Genomic DNA, 17,565 nt, shown 5'->3' with positions numbered 1-17,565 from the left:
AATTTTTATATTTTTAGTTGAGACATGGTTTCTCCATGTTGGCCAGATTGGTCTTGAGCTCCTGACCTCAAGTGATCTGCCTGTCTCGGCCTCCCAAAGTGCTGGGATTATAGGTGTGAGTCTTAATGGTCTCCATTCGCACACAATGATTTAAAAATAGACTCCCCTCTGCCCTTCCCTTCCCCACAACTGTTTCCCCTCTGCACTGTGCAGTGGTACCTGTGAGAAAGAACTGACGAATTCCCAAATCATCGTCCCCACCCCAGCACCCAGGCCCTTGGTTGGTGAGACCCTTGATGGGCAGTCTCATGCTTCTGTCCAGGGGACTTTCCCACCGTTGCTCCCCTGCATGGAGACTAAGTGGACTCTTCTATTCCCTGTCCATCACAGGGTCTACCGTGCACCCATCTTCCTCATTCCTCCACGTTCCCCAGATGATGATTTCATCTATGTCTCCTCCCACATACTTCTAAATAGACCGTCCCAGCCCTTGAACCCCAAAATCATGCAGAGAGCAAAGGCCAAGATGCCCAACCACCTGCTGCAGAATCCTGCTCCAGGAATGAAGTGTATAGTCTCTATCAAAATAAAAACTGGAGGCCAGGCACAGTGGTTCATGCCTGTAATCCCAGCTCTTTAGGAGGCCAAGGCGGGAGGATCTCTTGAGCCTAGGAGTTCGAGACCAGCCTGGGTAACATAGCGAGACTCTTGACAAAACCTAAAAAAGTTAGTGGGGTGTGGTGGTGGGTGCCTGTAGTCACAGCTACTTTGGAGGCTGAGGAGGGAGGATCGCTTGAGCCCAGCAGTTCAAGGCTGCACTGAGCTATGATCATGCCACTGCACTCCAGCCTGGATAGAGCAAGACCCCGTCTCTAGAAGAAAAAAGCAAACACCCAGCAACTGGAAACATCCTCCTCTAGAATGGTGGTCAGCAACATCTGCCTGCCTTGTTCCCTGATGTCTCTCCAGCACCTAGAACAGCGCTCAGCACGAGGACGCACTCATTGGTGTTTTGTTGAATAAATGACTCCTTTGATGCAGCAATTCCACTTCTAAGAATCTCTCCTAAAGAAATATTCACACACGTGCACAGAGCTGTGTGTACAACAGTGAGAGGAGCAAACAACTGGGGAACGTTTGCAAATGTTTATTAACTGTCAGTGACTGATACATGGGAATCGGATAAGGGGAATGCATGCTGAACAGGAAACAGTGAGCGGGGCTTGACCAGGGCGCATGGCACTGGAGAAAAGCAGATGGGAGATGCTTCTACTGGTACTTAGTGTGTGTGTGTGCGCGAGTGTAGTGTGTGTGTAAATGCAGAGGAAAAAATCGGAAATTAAACACTCAGACCTGACCTCAGTAGTCACATCTGGGGAGAAAGGAGGGTAGTTCTGTTCTATGGAGAGAATACCTGACAATACTTGTTTTCTGAGGTAGGTGCATGGATACCCGAACCGAAATATGCATTAAGTATGTCTTACTCATCAATGAAAACACTAGTATCTAACAGAATGGCATACTGCAAGAAAATACAACGGAAATGCTAACATCGAACTCTTGGCACACTAAGAAAAATGATGCTCAACTTTTCACTGTTGTGAACACTTGCTTTGACTTGCTATACACCTGATGACGAGGGGTCCACAGCCATGCCCATGTTCGTGAAAGGTCACCACGTTCTGCTTCTCATTGTGGGCATGTGTCATATCCCTGAGGCTGAGGCAAGAAGAGAGAAGGAAAGTAAGTGGCAGTGAGTTCCCACTGCGCGATAACTCAATCTCAACTCCTCCTGACCTGCAGACCCTGCACACTCCGATTCTGCCCTACCTCAGGACCCACACAGGCCTTCCACGGTTCCTTGAAGTGAACCATCTGCACATGCCACAGTGACTTCCTCTCCTGGGTTATCAATTCCTAGGCTAGAGGAAGGTGTGGCCCGCGTATCAGGGCTGACCTGGGGTTTGGGAATCCACAGCATCCTGGGTAGGGAGCATCCCTGGATGTACAGGCCAGGGAGTAAAGAGAGAATGCGAAATCGGCCGGATGCGGTGGATTATGCCTGTAATCCCAGCACTTTGGGAAGCCGTGGTGGGCAGATCACGAGGTCAGGAGACAGAGACCATCCTGGCTAATATGGGGAAACCATGTCTCTACTAAAAATACAAAAAAATTTAGCCGAACATGGTGGCAGGCGCTGTAGTCCTAGCTATTGGGGAGGCTGAGGCAGAATAGCGTGAACCCGGGAGGTGGAGCTTGCAGTGAGCGGAGATCATGCCTGAGCGACAAAGTGAGACTCTGTCTCAAAAAAAAAAAAAAAAAAAAAGAAATGCGAAAGAGCATGGGAAATTTATTCATTCAGCCTCAATGCTGTACCCTAGAAAATTATGAGAAGGGAATGATTTCGGGAACAAGTGATAAGATGGGATACCGGTACCATAACAGAATAGCACATCTACAAAGATGTGGGGGGGTGGGCCGAAGGTTCACTTACGGAGTTACTCGTCGTCTTCCTCAGGGTCGCTGATCTCTTCGTAAATCACCAGCTGCTTTCTCTCACGCAGTCTGTGGGTCCAGGCATGTTTCCCCCTTTTGGGTCCTATGATGGAGAAGAGTTGGAAGATGAGGGTTGGGTAGGTTGAAGAGTGTTAGGCTCTGTTTTCTCAAAAACAGGAGATGCCTCCCTGCTCCCAAGTGCCCATGGGCCTTCTTTATCCAGTTTTTCACTTTCTCTGGCTAGAGAGGCTGAGACCTTAGACCCACACCAATACAGGTCAAATGCCCATTAAAGTTTTAACTTCTGGCTCCGTTCGTTGTCAGGTTTAAATTCCCAACCTCTTTACTCACAGGAACGTTCATGGATACCTCCTTTCATTCAGCACGTATTTGTTAAGGGCACACAGGCATACCTTGTTTTATGGCACCTCATTTTTATAGTGTTTCGCAGATACTGCAATTTTTTTTTGAAATTCTCACCAATTTTATACTTTTTCATTATTATTATGTCTGTTATGGTGATCTGTCATCAGTGAGCATTAATGTTATTACTGCAATTGTTTTTGTTGTTTTTTAGTCTTTTAAAATAATTTTGTTTTTTATTTTTGTGGGTACACAGTAGGTGTATATACTTATGGGGTACGTGAGATGCTTTGATACAGGCATGCCATGCGTAATAATCACATCATGGAAAATAGGGTCTCCATGCCCTCAAACATTTATCCTTGTGTTGCAAACAATCCGTTTACACTCTTTTAAAGATTTTTTAAATGTACAATTAAGTTATTATTGACTATAATCACCCTCTTGTGTGTAATTGTTTTGAGGGTACCAGGAACTGCACCCATAGACAATGACAAACTTAATCGGCCAATGTTGCGTGTGTTCTGACTGCTCCACTGATGAGCTGTTCCCCATCTCTCCTCCTTTTCTTGGGCCTCCCTATTTTCTGAGACACAGCAACACTGAAATGAGGATTATTAACGACCCTACAATGGCTGCCAAATGTTCCAATGAAAGGAAGAGTCGCATGTCTCTCACTTTAAATCAGAAGCTAGAAATGGCTAAGCTTAGTGAGGAAGGCATGCTGAAAGCCAAGATAGGCTGAAAGCTCTGCCTCTTGTACCAAACAGCCAAGCTGTGAATGCAAAGGAAAAGTTCTTGAAGGAAATTATAGTATATAATGCAAAGGAAACGTTCTTGAAGGAAATAATAGTATATACTGCAAAGGAAAAGTTCTTGAAGGAAATACTAATACTAATACTCCAGTGAACAGAAGAATAAGAAAGCAAAACAGCCTTACTGTTGAAATAGAGGAAGTTTGAGTGGTCAGGATAGAACATGAAACCAGTTACAACATTCCCTTAAACCAAAGTCTAATTCAGAGCAAGACCAGAACTCTCTTCAAGTCTATGAAAGCTGAGAGAGGTGAAGAAGCTGCAGGAGAAACGTGTAAAGCTAGCAGAGGATGGTTCATGAGGTTTAAGGAAAGAAGCCGTCTCCATAACATAAAAGTGCAAGGTGAAGCAGCAAACCCTGATGGAGAAGCTGCAGCAACTTACCCAGAAGATCTAGCTAAGATCACTGATGGAGGTGGCTCCACTAAACAACAGATTTTCAATGTAGATAAACTAGCCTTCTATTGGAAGGAGATGCCATCTAGGACTTTCATAGCTAGAGTGGATTGACTCCAACTGTGAAAGTTCTACTGTGGGCAAAATGCTATCCAATAGCATCACATACTACAGAGAAATCCTTCAAGAAAGGGAGAGCTAATTGATGTGGCAAATTTCATTGTGTTATTTTAAGAAACTGCCACAGCCACTCCACCCTTCAGCAACCACCACTTTGATCAGCCAGCAGCCATCAACACCGAGGCAAGACCCTCCACCAGCAAAAAGAGTGTGACTCACTGAAGGCTCAGAAGATTCTTAGCATTTTTTAATCAATGAATTATTTTAAAATTAAGGTATGTACATTTTTAGACATAATGCTATTGCACAATTAGTAGACTGCAGTATAGTGTAAACATAATGTTTTTATGCACTGCGAAACCAAAAAAGCAATGTGTGTGACTCACTTTATTGCAGTGGTCTGGAACCGAACCGACAATATCTCTGAAGTACACCTATATTGGGTATCAGGCATTGAGCTGAGTAAGATATGATCCCAGGTTATCACAGATAGAATTGCTTGAGCACCTTTTATGTCATCAGGCCTTCTAGATTAAATTTAATGCCTCCTAACAATTTATGAACTATGATTCTGTATTTCCATCTTATGGACTAGGAATCTGGAGCTGGAGCTGAGAAATTTGGAAGAGTTGCTCCAAGTCTCGTTTTTTTTTTTTTTTTAAATTACACTTTAAATTCTAGGGTACATGTGCACAACGTGCAAGTTTGTTACATATATATACACGTGCCATGTTGGTGTGCTGCATCCATTAACTCGTCTTTTACATTAGGTGTATCTCCTAATGCTATCCTTCCCCCAGCCCCCCATCCCATGACAGGCACCAGTGTGCGATGTTCCCCACCCTGTGCCCAAGTGTTCTCATTGTTCAATTCCCACCTATGAGTGAGAACATGTGGTGTTTGGTTTTCTGTCCTTGTGATAGTTTGCTCAGAATGATGGTTTCCAGCTTCATCCATGTCCCTACAAGGGACATGAACTTATCCTTTTTATGGCTGCATAGTATTCCATGGTGTATATGTGCCACATTTTCTTAATCCAGTCTGTCATTGATGGACATTTGGGTTGGTTCCAAGTCTTTGCTATTGTGAATAGTGCTGCAATAAACATACGTGTGCATGGTCTTTATAGTAGCATGATTTATAATCCTTTGGGTATATACTCAGTGATGGGATGGCTGGGTCAAATGGCATTTCTAGTTCTAGATCCTTGAGGAATCTCCATACTGTCTTCCACAATGGTTGAACTAGTTTACAGTCCCACCAACAGTGTAAAAGTGTTCCTATTTCTCCACATCCTCTCCAGCACCTGTTGTTTCCTGACTTTTTAATGATTGCCATTCTAACTGGTGTGAGATGGTATCTCATTGTGGTTTTGATTTGCATTTCTCTGATGGCCAGTGATGATGAGCATTTTTTCATGTGTCTGTTGGCTGCATAAATGTCTTCTTTTGAGAAGTGTCTGTTCATATCCTTTGCCCACTTTTTGATGGGGTTGATTTTCTCTTGTAAATTTGTTTACATTCTTTGTAGATTCTGGATATGAGCCCTTTGTCAGATGGGTAGATTGCAAAATTTTTCTCCCATTCTATAGGTTGCCTGTTCACTCTGATGGCAGTTTCTTTTTGCTGTGCAGAAGCTCTTTAGTTTAATTAGATCCCATTTATCTATTTTGGCTTTTGTTGCCACTGCTTTTGTTGTTTTAGTCATGAAATCCTTCCCCATGCCTATGTCCTGAATGGTATTGCCTAGGTTTTCTTCTAGGATTTTTATGGTTTTAGGTCTAACATTTAAGTATTTAATCTATCTTGAATTAATTTTTTTTTTTTTGTTGTTGAGACAGAGTCTCGCTTTGTCGCCCAGACTGGAGTGCAGTGGCCGGATCTCAGCTCACTGCAAGCTCCGCCTCCCGGGTTCACACCATTCTCCTGCCTCAGCCTCCCGAGTAGCTGGGACTACAGACGCCCGCCACCTCGCCCGGCTAGGTTTTTGTATTTTTTAGTAGAGACGGGGTTTCACCGTGTTAGCCAGGATGGTCTCGATCTCCTGACCTTGTGATCCACCCGTCTCGGCCTCCCAAAGTGCTGGGATTACAGGCTTGAGCCACCACGCCCAGCCGTTGAATTAATTTTTGTATAAGGTATAAGGAAGAGATCCAGTTTCAGCTTTCTACATATGACTAGCCAGTTTTCCCAGAACCATTTATTAAATAGGGAATCCTTTCCCCTTTTCTTGTTTTTGCCAGGTTTGTCAAAGATCAGATGGTTGTAGATGTGTGGTATTATTTCTGAGGGCTCTGTTCTGTCCCATTGGTCTATATCTCTGTTTTGGTATGAGTACCATACTGTTTTGTTTACTGTAGTCTTGTAGTATAGTTTGAAGTCAGGTAGCGTGATGCCTCCAGCTTTGTTCTTTTTGCTTGGGATTGTCTTGGCAATGTGGGCTCTTTTTTGGTTCCATGTGAACTTTAAAGTATTTTTTTCCAATTCTGTGAAGAAAGTCATTGGTAGCTTGATGGGGATGGCATTGAATCTACAAATTACCTTGGGCAGTATGGCTATTTTCATGATACTGATTCTTCCTATCCATGGGCATGGAATATTCTTCCATTTGTTTGTGTCCTCTTTTATTTCGTTGAACAGTATTTTGTAGCTCTCCTTGAAGAGGTCCTTCACATCCCTTGTTAGTTGGATTCCTAGGTATTTTATTATCTTAGTAGCAATTGTGAATGAGAGTTCATTCATGATTTGGCTCTCTGTTTTTCTGTTATTGGTGTATAGGAATGGTTGTGATATTTGCACATTGATTTTGTATCCTGAGACTTTGCTAAAGTTGCTTACCAGCTTAAGGAGATTTTGGGCTGAGACGATGGGATTTTCTAAATATACAATCATGTCATCTGCAAACAGGGACAATTTAACTTCCTCTTTTCCTAATTGAATGCCCTTTATTTCTTTCTCTTGCCTGATTGTCCTGGCCAGAACTTCTAACACTATGTTGAATAGGAGTGGTTAGAGAGGGCATCTGTGTCTTGTGCCAGTTTTCAAAGGGAATGCTTCCAGTTTTTGCCCATTCAGTATGATATTGGCTGTGGGTTTGTCATAAATAGCTCTTATTATTTTGAGATACATCTCATCAATACCTAGTTTATTGAGAGTTTTTAGCATGAAAGGCTGAATTTTTTTGAAAGCCTTTTCTGCATCTATTGAGATAATCACGTGGGTTTTGTCTTTGGCTCTGTTTATATGATGGATTACATTTATTGATTTGTGTATGTTGAACTAGCCTTGCATCCCAGGGATGAAGCCAACTAGATTGTAGTGGATAAGCTTTTTGATGTGCTGCTGGATTCAGTTTGCCAGTATTTTATTGAGGATTTTTGCATCGATGTTCAACAGGGCTATTGCTCTAAAATTCTCTTTTTTTGTTGTGTCTCTGCCAGGTTTTGGTATCAGGACGATGCTGGCCTGATAAAATCAATTAGGGAGGATTCCCTCTTTTTCTATTGTTTGGAATAGTTTCAGAAGGAATGGTACCAGTTCCTCTTTGTACCTCTGGTAGAATTCGGCTGTGAATCCGTGTGGTCCTGGACTTTTTTTGGTTGCTAGGCTATTAATTATTGCCTCAATTTCAGGGCCTGTTATTGGTCTATTCAGGGATTCAACTTCTTCCTGGTTTAGTCTTGGGAGGGTGTATGTGTCCAGGAATTTATCCATTTCTTCTAGATTTTCTAGTTTATTTGCATAGAGGTGTTTATAGTATTCGGTTTAGTCTTGGGAGGGTGTATGTGTCCAGGAATTTATCCATTTCTTCTAGATTTTCTAGTTTATTTGCATAGAGGTGTTTATAGTATTCGGTTTAGTCTTGGGAGGGTGTATGGTCCAGGAATTTATCCATTTCTTCTAGATTTTCTAATTTATTTGCATAGAGGTGTTTATAGTATTCTCTGATGGTAGTTTGTATTTCTGTGGGATTGGTGGTGATATCCCCTTTATCATTTTTTATTGCGTCTATTTGATTATTCTCTCTTTTCTTCTTTATTAGTCCTGCTAGCAGTCTATCAATTTTGTTGATCTTTTCAAAAAACCAGCTCCTGGATTCATTGATTTTTTGAAGGGTTTTTTGTGTCTCCATCTCCTTCAGTTCTGCTCTGATCTTCGTTATTTCTTGCCTTCTGGTAGCTTTTGAATGTGTTTGCTCTTGCTTCTCTAGTTCTTTTAATTGTGATGTTAGGGTGTCGATTTTAGATCCTTCCTGCTTTCTCTTGTGGGCATTTAGTGCTATAAATTTCCCTCTACATACTGGTTTAAATGTGTCTCAGAGATTCTGGTATATTGTGTCTTTGTTCTCATTGGTTTCAAAGAACATCTTTATTTCTGCCTTCATTTCGTTATGTACCCAGTAGTCATTCAGGAGCAGGTTGTTCAGTTTCCATGTAGTTGAGCGATTTTGAGTGCATTTCTTAATCCTGAGTTCTAGTTTGATTGCGGCGTGGTCTGAGAGACAGTTTGTTATAATTTCTGTTCTTTTACATTTGCTGAGGAGTGCTTTACTTCCAACTATGTGATCAATTTTGGAATAAGTTTGATGTGGTGCTGAGAAGAATGTATATTCTGCTGATTTGTGGTGGAGAGTTCTGTAGATGTCTATTAGGTCCCCTTGGTGCAGAGTTGAGTTCAATTCCTGGATATCCTTGTTAACTTTCTGTCTCGTTGATCTGTCTAATGTTGACAGTGGGGTGTTAAAGTCTCCCATTATTATTGTGTGGGATTCTAAGTCTCTTTGTAGGTCTCTAAGGACTTGCTTTATGAATCTGGGTGCTCCTATATTGGGTCCATATATATTTAGGATAGTTAGCTCTTCTTGTTGAATTGACCCTTGTACCATTACGTAATGGCCTTCTTTGTCTCTTTTGATCTTTGTTAGTTTAAAGTCTGTTTTATCAAAGACTAGGATGCAACCCCTGCTTTTTTTTTTTGTTTTCCATTTGCTTAGTAGATCTTCCTCCATCCCTTTATTTTGAGCCTATGTGTGTCTCTGCACATGAGATAGGTCTCCTGAATACATCACACTGATGGGTCTTGACTCTTAATCCAATCTGCCAGTCTGTGTCTTTTAATTGGAGCATTTAGCCCATTTACCTTTAAGGTTAATATTGTTATGTGTGAATTTGATCCTGTCATTATGATGTTAGCAGGTTATTTTGCTCTTTGGTTGATGTAGTTTCTTTCTAGCATTGATGGTCTTTGCAATTTGGGATGTTTTTGCAGTGGCTTTCCATGTTTAGTGCTTCCTTCAGGAGCTCTTGTAAGGCAGGACTGGTGGTGAAAAAATCTCTCAGAATTTGTTTGTCTGTAAAGGATTTTATTTCTCCTTCACTTATGAAGCTTAGTTTGGCTGGATATGAAATTCTGGGTTGAAAATTCTTTTCTTTAAGAATGTTGAATATTGGCCCTCAGTCTCTTCTGGCTTGTAGAGTTTCTGCCGAGAGATCTGCTGTTAGTCTGATGGGCTTCCCTTTGTGGGTAACCCGACCTTTCTCTCTGGCTGCCCTTAACATTTTTTCCTTCATTTCAACTTTGGTGAATATGACAATTATGTGTCTTGGAGTTGCTCTTCTCAAGGAGTATCTTAGTGGCATTCTCTGTATTTCCTGAATTTGAATGTTGGCCTGCCTTGCTAGGTTGGGGAAGTTCTCCTGGATAATATCCTGCAGAGTGTTTTCCACCTTGGTTCCATTCTCCCCATCACTTTCAGGTAGACCAATCAGACGTAGATGTGGTCTTTTCACATAGTCCCATATTTCTTGGAGGCTTTGTTTGTTTCTTTTTACTCTTTTTTTCCTCTAAACTTCTCTTCTTGTTTCATTTCATTTATTTGATCTTCAATCACTGATACCCTTTCTTCCACTTGATCGAATTGGCCACTGAAGCTTGTGCATGCATCACGTAGTTCTCGTGCCATGGTTTTCAGCTCTATCAGGTCATTTAAGGTCTTCTCTATGCTGTTTATTCTAGTTAGCCATTCGTCTAACCTTTTTTCAAGATTTTTAGTTTCTTGGCAATGGGTTCAAACATCCTCCTTTAGCTTGGAGAAGTCTGTTATTACTGATCATCTGAAGCCTTCTTCTCTCAACTTGTCATTCTCCATCCAGCTTTATTCCATTGCTGGCGAGAAACTGTGTTCCTTTGGAGGAGAAGAGGCACTCTGATTTTTAGAATTTTCAGCTTTTCTGCTCTGGTTTCTCCCCATCTTTGTGGTTTTATCTACCTTTGGTCTTTGCTGATGGTGACATACAGATGGGGTTTTGGTGTGGTTGTCCTTTCTGTTTATTTTTCCTTCTAACAGTCAGGACCCTCAGTTGTAGGTCTGTTGGAGTTTGCTGGAGGTCCACTCCAGACCCTGTTTGCCTGGGTATCACCAGTGGAGGCTGCAGAACAGCAAATATTGCAGAACAGCAAATGTTGCTGCCCGATCCTTCCTCTGGAAGCTTCGTCTCAGAGGGGCACCCGGCTGTATGAGGTGTCAGTCAGCCCTTACTGGGAGGTGTCTCCCAGTTGGGCTACTTGGGGATCAGGGTCCCATTTGAGGAGGCAGTCTTACCATTCTCCCATCTCAAACTCTGTGCTAGGAGAACCACTACTCTCTTCAAAGCTGTCAGACAGGGACTTTTAAGTCTGCAGAAGTTTCTGCTGCCTTTTGTTCAGCTATGTCCTACCCCCAGAGGTGGAGTCTATAGAGGCAGGCAGGCCTCCTTGAGCTGGGGTGGGCTCTACCCAGTTTGAGATTCCTGGCCGCTTTGTTTACCTACTCAAGCCTCAGCAATGGCAGACGCCCCTCCCCCAGCCTCGCTGCCACCTTGCAGTTCAATCTCAGACTGCTGTGCTAGCAGTGAGTGAGGCTCCTTGGATGTGGGATCCTCTGAGCCAGGCGCAGGATATAATCTCTTGGTGTGCTGTTTGCTAAGACTGTTGGAAAAGCACAGTATTAGGGTGGGAGTGTCCAGATTTTCCAGCTACCGTCTGTCACAGCCTCCCTTGGCTAGGAAAGGGAATTCCCCAACCCCTTGAGCTTCCTAGGTGAGGTAATGCCCCACCCTGCTTCGGCTCACACTTCGTTGACTGCACCCATGGTCCAACCAGTCCCAGTGAGATGAACCTGGTACCTCAGCTGGAAATGCAGAAACGCATTGCTCACACTGGGAGCTTTAGACTAGGGCTGTTCCTACTTGGCCATCTAGGAACCTCTCCTTTGTCATGTGGTTTTTTAATACAGATGCCAACTCCACTCTGTGTTTCTGGAAGTCAAGTCTAACATCTCATCTGGAGCTGGGTGAGCTCCTCAGCCCAGCCTGGACCCAGGCTTGTCTGTGGTCCATGCCACACACCCAGTCCACACACCCAGTCCCCACACCTGAACATAGCCAGGGAAGCCAGAGGGGTTGTTCCCGAATTGTTTCCTCTTACCAGATCTCTTGTTAATCTTCTCAGAGGTACTTGGTTTTCCCGGGGGGCACAGCTGCTTCACATCATTTTGAGAGCCAGATGCTTCTGGGATTCCCTTTGAATCATTTCCTTCCTCTGCTGGCTTCTCGGGCATGATCTTTATAATGTGAAGGTCACAGATAAACAGTATCAGTGACATTTCTATAGCGCTTTAGAGCTTACAAAGCGTCTTCACATGCATTACCTTAATTAATGTTCTCAAAAACGCTGGGAGAGTTACACAGGCCTAAATTAGGAGAAATCTGAGAAGGGGAAGGAATGGCCTAAATGAATGGGCTTTCCAGGGATAGAATGCTTATCTTCACATTCTTTTAAGACTGACATTCTTGCAAACAGCAAAAATCACCATGTAATTGAGAGTTTGGTATACAGAAGATTTGGAGAATAGCATTCTAAGAATTCAAAAGGTCTACAAAAGGAAGAGCTTCTATAAAATACAAGAGATCCCATATAAGCTTGTAGACAGCTACTGGGAGAGTAAATGTGAAAACATAGAGAGGGACAAAACACTGCTGGTAAAGATGGTGTGGGGAGATGAATACAGGAAAGGGAGAGGGAAAGAAATGGTTTGCTGAAATTAATCTAGGCAGCAAAGAAAGCAGTACCAGATATGGCATACCACCCCACAGAGGCACCAACATTGAATGTGAAATTAAGTGAGGTGGTACCCATACCAATTCTGGTTGCATTGGGATGTGTCACTGACCAACAATCTTAAGCTACTTTTTTTTTTTTTTCTTTTTGACACCGAGTCTCGCTCTGTCACCAGGCTGGAGTGCAGTGGCACGATCTTGGCTCACTGCAACATCCGACTCCCACGTTCTGGCGATTATCCTGCCTCAGCCTCCAGAATAGCTGGGACTACAAGCAGTCGCTACCACGTCCCGCTAAGTTTTGTATTTTTAGTAGAGATGAGGTTTCACCATGTTGGGCAGGATGGTCTTGATCTCTTCACCTCGTGATCCACCCGCCTTGTCCTCCCAAAGTGTTGGGATTACAGTAGTGAGCCACCGCACCCAGCCCTTAAGCTACTTTTTATTCAGCTTCCTCACTTATGAAATAGTGAACAATACATGTAAAACAGGCTAAGGGAAAGCCCTTTCTGAGCTTGTAAACACTGTTTAAATGTAGTAATAATAATAATTAATACCTTTCATGATGCTTCTTTGAATTCAGTCTCCACACTGGCAACCCAACTCCCAGATCCCTTTACCCTCTAAACCAGACGTTGAACCAGCACTTGTAGGGTCATTCATTCAGGGGCCTACAAGGATCCCCTGGGCTGGGACCGAGGCTTTGCAGATGCCCCAGGGGCAGACAAAGACCTCAAGGAGCTCACAGTAGGGAGGGGCCAATAGTCAAAGGGATTCCTAAGCCATTCGAGTGGCCCCAGTAACAGAGCAGAGATCAGCTGGTCCTTCCTGTTGCGAGAGTGGGTGTCTCAATGGAAGCACCAGCAGGCTTTATGGGGTAAAGCCCTAGTGAGCAACATCTGAACTTCATAAACAAATGCAAACGTGAATGAGCTTTAAATGGCTTGGAGCTCTGGATTAGAGTACCACTGCCACTGTGCCTCAGAAACATTCTTTAACATCTCTGTACTCCGATAGCCTCATTTTATTATTATGTTGCTGATAACTAGGATCTATAACATGAACTATCATTCTTTACTTCCATTTCATGGACCAGCAATCTGGAGCTGAGAGGACTTAGAAGATTTGCGCCAAGTCACATGGCTTTTATATGGATGAAAACTGAAGTGTGTGACTCGTTATTATTTGGAGATAATAATAGAAACGTCATAGAGGTCTTCTTAAGGATTAAATAAATGAATCCATGTGAACTGCTTAAAATAGTATCTGGCATCACTATGAAAACAAAAGAAGTATTAAGAATCACAACTCTTAGTATCATCAAGCCATCGATGCTACATCAGTTGTTGTGATAGACATGGGGAGAAGGAGGCAGTGAGGGCATTTTTGATATTCTCCCACTCTTACCAGTGTTCGCATCCGTGGAGGGACAAAGGTTCTCTGGTCCTTTAGATTTGAGAGATACTCACCTTCGGGAAGATTCCCTGGAGCCTGCCGGAAGTCATCTGAGGATGTTCAACTGAAAGAGAATACATCAGAATTTTTCTTTGTTGATAAAGATTTCCAAACTCTAGAGAGACTTCTGTCGCATGAGGGCATTCTGCAGCAGAGGGTTTTCCATCCTCTCACTGTTGAGGAGTTATTTGAGATTTGCTTCTGAATTATGTTCAGTAATGGTTGGTGCATTTATCTGTGGCATCAATTCAGAATTTTCCATCTCATGGTTTATCAAATGGGGCTTAAACCCCGTCACAGTCTCATCTTATTTCATTACATATCTTTTACCTTTTCCCAAATAATTAAATTGAATGGTTAGGAATCTGAACCGTATCCACTCAAGATGCGCAACAACTAAAAATCACCGTACACTTGAAATGGGTGAATCTTATGGTATGTCAATTAAGCTGTTAAATGTGTGATGAACCCATGGATGATTTATTCCAGTGTCTCTGAAATATTTTCAGTATAAAGACACTCCTTTAATGTCAAAAACTTGGCAGATACTCAAGCACTGAATTTTCAGATCTCTTATAGTGATTGTGGGAGATGGTAGAATCTGGCCTGTTTGTTGGGGAGTAATAGGTCTATTGGAGACAGTTTGGACTTTCTAACCTTGTCTTATAATTGTTTTGTTAGAGCAGAAGAGCAAGTAAACACATATGTCCCCTTTATATTCCTGAAATGCACAAAGATCTCTAGGCAAGAACTTGTCTTTTTTCACCCTATGTTATCTCTGCTCACTGACAAGTGGGAAAGCTCTCTGTGTGTTGGATGAGGGATCACTCTTTCAAACTCACTTCTGAGCTCATCAGGGAGAATCGGGGTTGTTTGGGAATGAGAAGACTATTTGGTTTTGATAAAATACAGAAAAACAGCGATATTTATTACATAGTGTGTTCATCACTCTCACTCCTAAGAAACTTATCCAATACCTACATACTGTTAATGAAACAAACTCTGGAAGTTTTTGGCAGATTCACAGTTTTAATAGTTTCTTTCTTTCTTTTTTTTTTTTTTAACTTGTAACATTTTCTTAACTGTCTTTTGATTCAATAACAGTGCTTAGGAAGAGCAACATGTCCTTTAAAAAAGAAATATTTCAAACACACAGAAAATTATGGGGAATAATACTGAGTCCAGTCAGGTCTCAACATTACCCCACAGCTATGCTATGTCTTATTTATTTATTCAGAATATTAGAAATACTACAAACAGGCTGGGCATGGTAGCTCACACTGATAATCCCACTACTTTGGGAGGCTGAGGCAGGTGAATCACCTGAGGTCAGGAAGTTTGAGACCAGCCTGGCCAACATGGTGAAACCCCGTCTCTACCAAAAATACAAAAATTAGCTGGGTGTGGGGGCGGGTGCCTGTAACCCAAGCTACTCAGGAGGCTGAGGCAGGAGAGTCACTTGAACCCAGGAGATGAAAGTTGCAGTGAGCTGAGATTGCCTTATTGCACTCCAGCCTGGGTGACAAGAGCGAAACTCCATCTCAAAAACAAAAACAAACAAAACACACTATCAACAAGTCATGGCTGAAGTTGTCTGTGCAGCACTCACCAAACCCTGCCCTCCCTCCTCCACTTACAGCCAGTCACCTTAATTTGATGACTTTTTATTCACATTCATGTTTGTATACATTTACCATTTACTTATCCATAAAAAAATATATTCTTGTTTTGCATGTTTTAAAATTTTATATGAATGGCCTCTGTAGTTAACTTTCTGCATGCAATTTTTTTTTTTTTCACTCAGCCCTGATGTGTATGAGGGAACAAATGCCTGAGGATCTTTCCCAGGTAGCTGAACTGAAAAGCAGTTGGGCTTCAGGAGACCCTTTCCAGCCCCTTTCCATCTACTCACCCTGATTCCCATGGTTAGGGTCATTATCAGAATCATTCCCCTGGAAGTCTGTGGCCCGTTTATTACGCATGAAAGGTGGGAGGGTGACCTTGAAACCTAGAAAGAAGCAAAATGTTTATTCCTTAAGAGACAAGCTTAGGACTGGCATAGTGGCTCATGTCTGTAGTACCAGCACTTAGGGAGGCTCAGGCTGGAGGATTGGTTGAGGACAGGCGTTTGAGGCTGCAATGAGCTATGATTGCACTACTGCACTCTAGGCTGGGTGACAGAGTGAGACTCAGACTCAAAAAAAAAAAAAAAAAAAAAGAGGGAGAGAGAGAGACAAGCCGAGAGAAAGTAGGGTGTGTGTGTGTAAAGGAGGGTATGGGGGGGCCTGGGATGCCACAGAGACACTTGGACTCATCAGAACAGACGCCTATGCGTGAGAAACGTGCAGGATCCAGGTATGAGCTCCACTGTTGCCAATCCCTGCCCTCAGCTCTGTCAGGAACACCCAGAAGAACAGAACACCCAGAAGCTGCCTTGCGATTTTTCCCTGCGTAGAAGAAAATGTGGGGTACTTTCTGCAGTCTAAGAAGTACCCTAGGTAGGAGAAGGGATGCTCATGTGTCCCCAAACTTGTCTGTACCTAGAACTTTCTATTACCTAGTTTACTCATGGCCTCATACTTTCTCTTCTTATACACATAGACGATTTTCTCTGAGACTTTCATCCTTTCCCACTCTTTCTTAGAGAAGTATTTGGCAATATCATCGAAGGCCTAGAAAAAAAAAAAAGAAATTCTGGTGGTGACTCAGCTAGGCATGTCTGCCATTCAGCTGGAGCCGCTTCCTGTGTGCTGGATCTGGGAAGTGGGGATGATAATCCGTCCTGGTTGATGCCATGGCTAACTGAGACAACAGCGGGGACCTACCCTAGCTTCTCCCCTGCCACACAGTAGGGCTTTAACACTGCTGGCTGGCTCTCTTCCCACCTTCCTGAATGGAGTGAGAGTCACCAAATGTAGTGCACGGTCACAGACTTGTCTCCAGGGATGCTAGGTGATGACAGAGTGAGAGTGGGAGGCTCCCAAGGGTCCAGATCTCCCCCGAGACCCTGCTCCTTGTCTCCAGTACCTCTGTCCTCCCCTCCTCAGAAACCTAGTCACCCCACACTGTCCCCTGGGCCACTACTCTGCCCCCTCCAGGTCACCTCACCTTTTGTATCTTCTCTGGTATTTGAGCCCCAACCCTAGGTCTCCTTGCAAAGGCGTCGTCTCCATTCATGGTACCGGGACCAGTCTGACCTGTAAGAGAAACAGTCTGAGTCTTTCCAGCTGCAGGACCTTTGGTGAAACCCTGCCAGTCAGTCACCTGGAATCAGGTGCTGCATTTCTCCATCCGGGGCTTATCTGTCCCTGAGTGAGGACTTGGGGAGAAGTCAGATGAAAACAGGGAGCCAGGGGTCTGTGGGAGAAATATCGACTGAGGATGACAGGTTTCCTATGGGCAAAGCAGCCTTGAGTCTTTGGGAGGGGATTGGCTAATGTTGTTAGTAGTTTCCCTGGGGCTAGTCTTACCCTGAAAGATACACAGACCCTTGTTGGGGAGGCAGGAATGTGACTATGTAATTCAGTGGGGACATTCTGACACCCCCACTCAATAAATAAAGGAAGGGAAGTGAGTCCCAGAGATAACATGGTCTCTCTGGTGATGGATCTGATCAGGCAGAGGGATGGAGGGTTCTGTTCTGTTGAAGAGAAATGAGCATCACTACAATGAACGTGTTTAGAGGCTATTACTGGGTGATCTGTAAATTATCAGAAGGAAGAGAGCCTGAATTTCTGAGACCACAAGAGCCCGCCGTCACTTAGAGAGAATGTGGGGCATTTCAAGATGCAGCAATCAGCCAGGCGCGGTGGCTCACTCCTGCAA

General features: G+C 43.3%; 1 protein-coding gene across 1 annotated transcript; it reads right to left on the bottom strand.

Moving 5' to 3' along the window:
• Positions 1-1,132: 1,132 nt before the first annotated feature.
• Positions 1,133-16,931, bottom strand: LOC126945642 (protein SSX3). The gene is made up of 7 exons (XM_050775737.1): positions 16,849-16,931; positions 16,298-16,412; positions 15,653-15,748; positions 13,755-13,804; positions 11,654-11,789; positions 2,495-2,599; positions 1,133-1,719 (listed from the first exon to the last, which is right to left on the bottom strand). The coding sequence occupies exons 1-6, from the start codon at positions 16,915-16,917 to the stop codon at positions 2,499-2,501; spliced, it is 567 nt and encodes a 188-aa protein (XP_050631694.1). The 5' UTR covers positions 16,918-16,931; the 3' UTR covers positions 1,133-1,719; positions 2,495-2,498.
• Between the last annotated feature and the right edge of the window lie 634 nt (positions 16,932-17,565).

The sequence above is a fragment of the Macaca thibetana genome, chromosome X (genome assembly GCF_024542745.1).
Source record: "Macaca thibetana thibetana isolate TM-01 chromosome X, ASM2454274v1, whole genome shotgun sequence".
Classification (NCBI taxonomy): Eukaryota; Metazoa; Chordata; class Mammalia; order Primates; family Cercopithecidae; genus Macaca; species Macaca thibetana.
Note: the sequence above shows the minus strand (reverse complement) of the source record. Positions and strands in the feature narration are given on the sequence as shown.

What these genes read in the sequence shown, in the direction of transcription:
- LOC126945642 (XM_050775737.1), bottom strand. Translation starts at nt 16,917, where the DNA reads ATGAATGGAGACGACGCCTTTGCAAGGAGACCTAGGGTTGGGGCTCAA. An exon ending in CCCTAACCATGGGAATCAGG is followed by an intron (nt 13,805 to 15,652) that starts GTGAGTAGATGG and finishes ATTCTCTTTCAG; the next exon opens with TTGAACATCCTCAGATGACT. An exon ending in TCCAGGGAATCTTCCCGAAG is followed by an intron (nt 11,790 to 13,754) that starts GTGAGTATCTCT and finishes CACATTATAAAG; the next exon opens with ATCATGCCCGAGAAGCCAGC.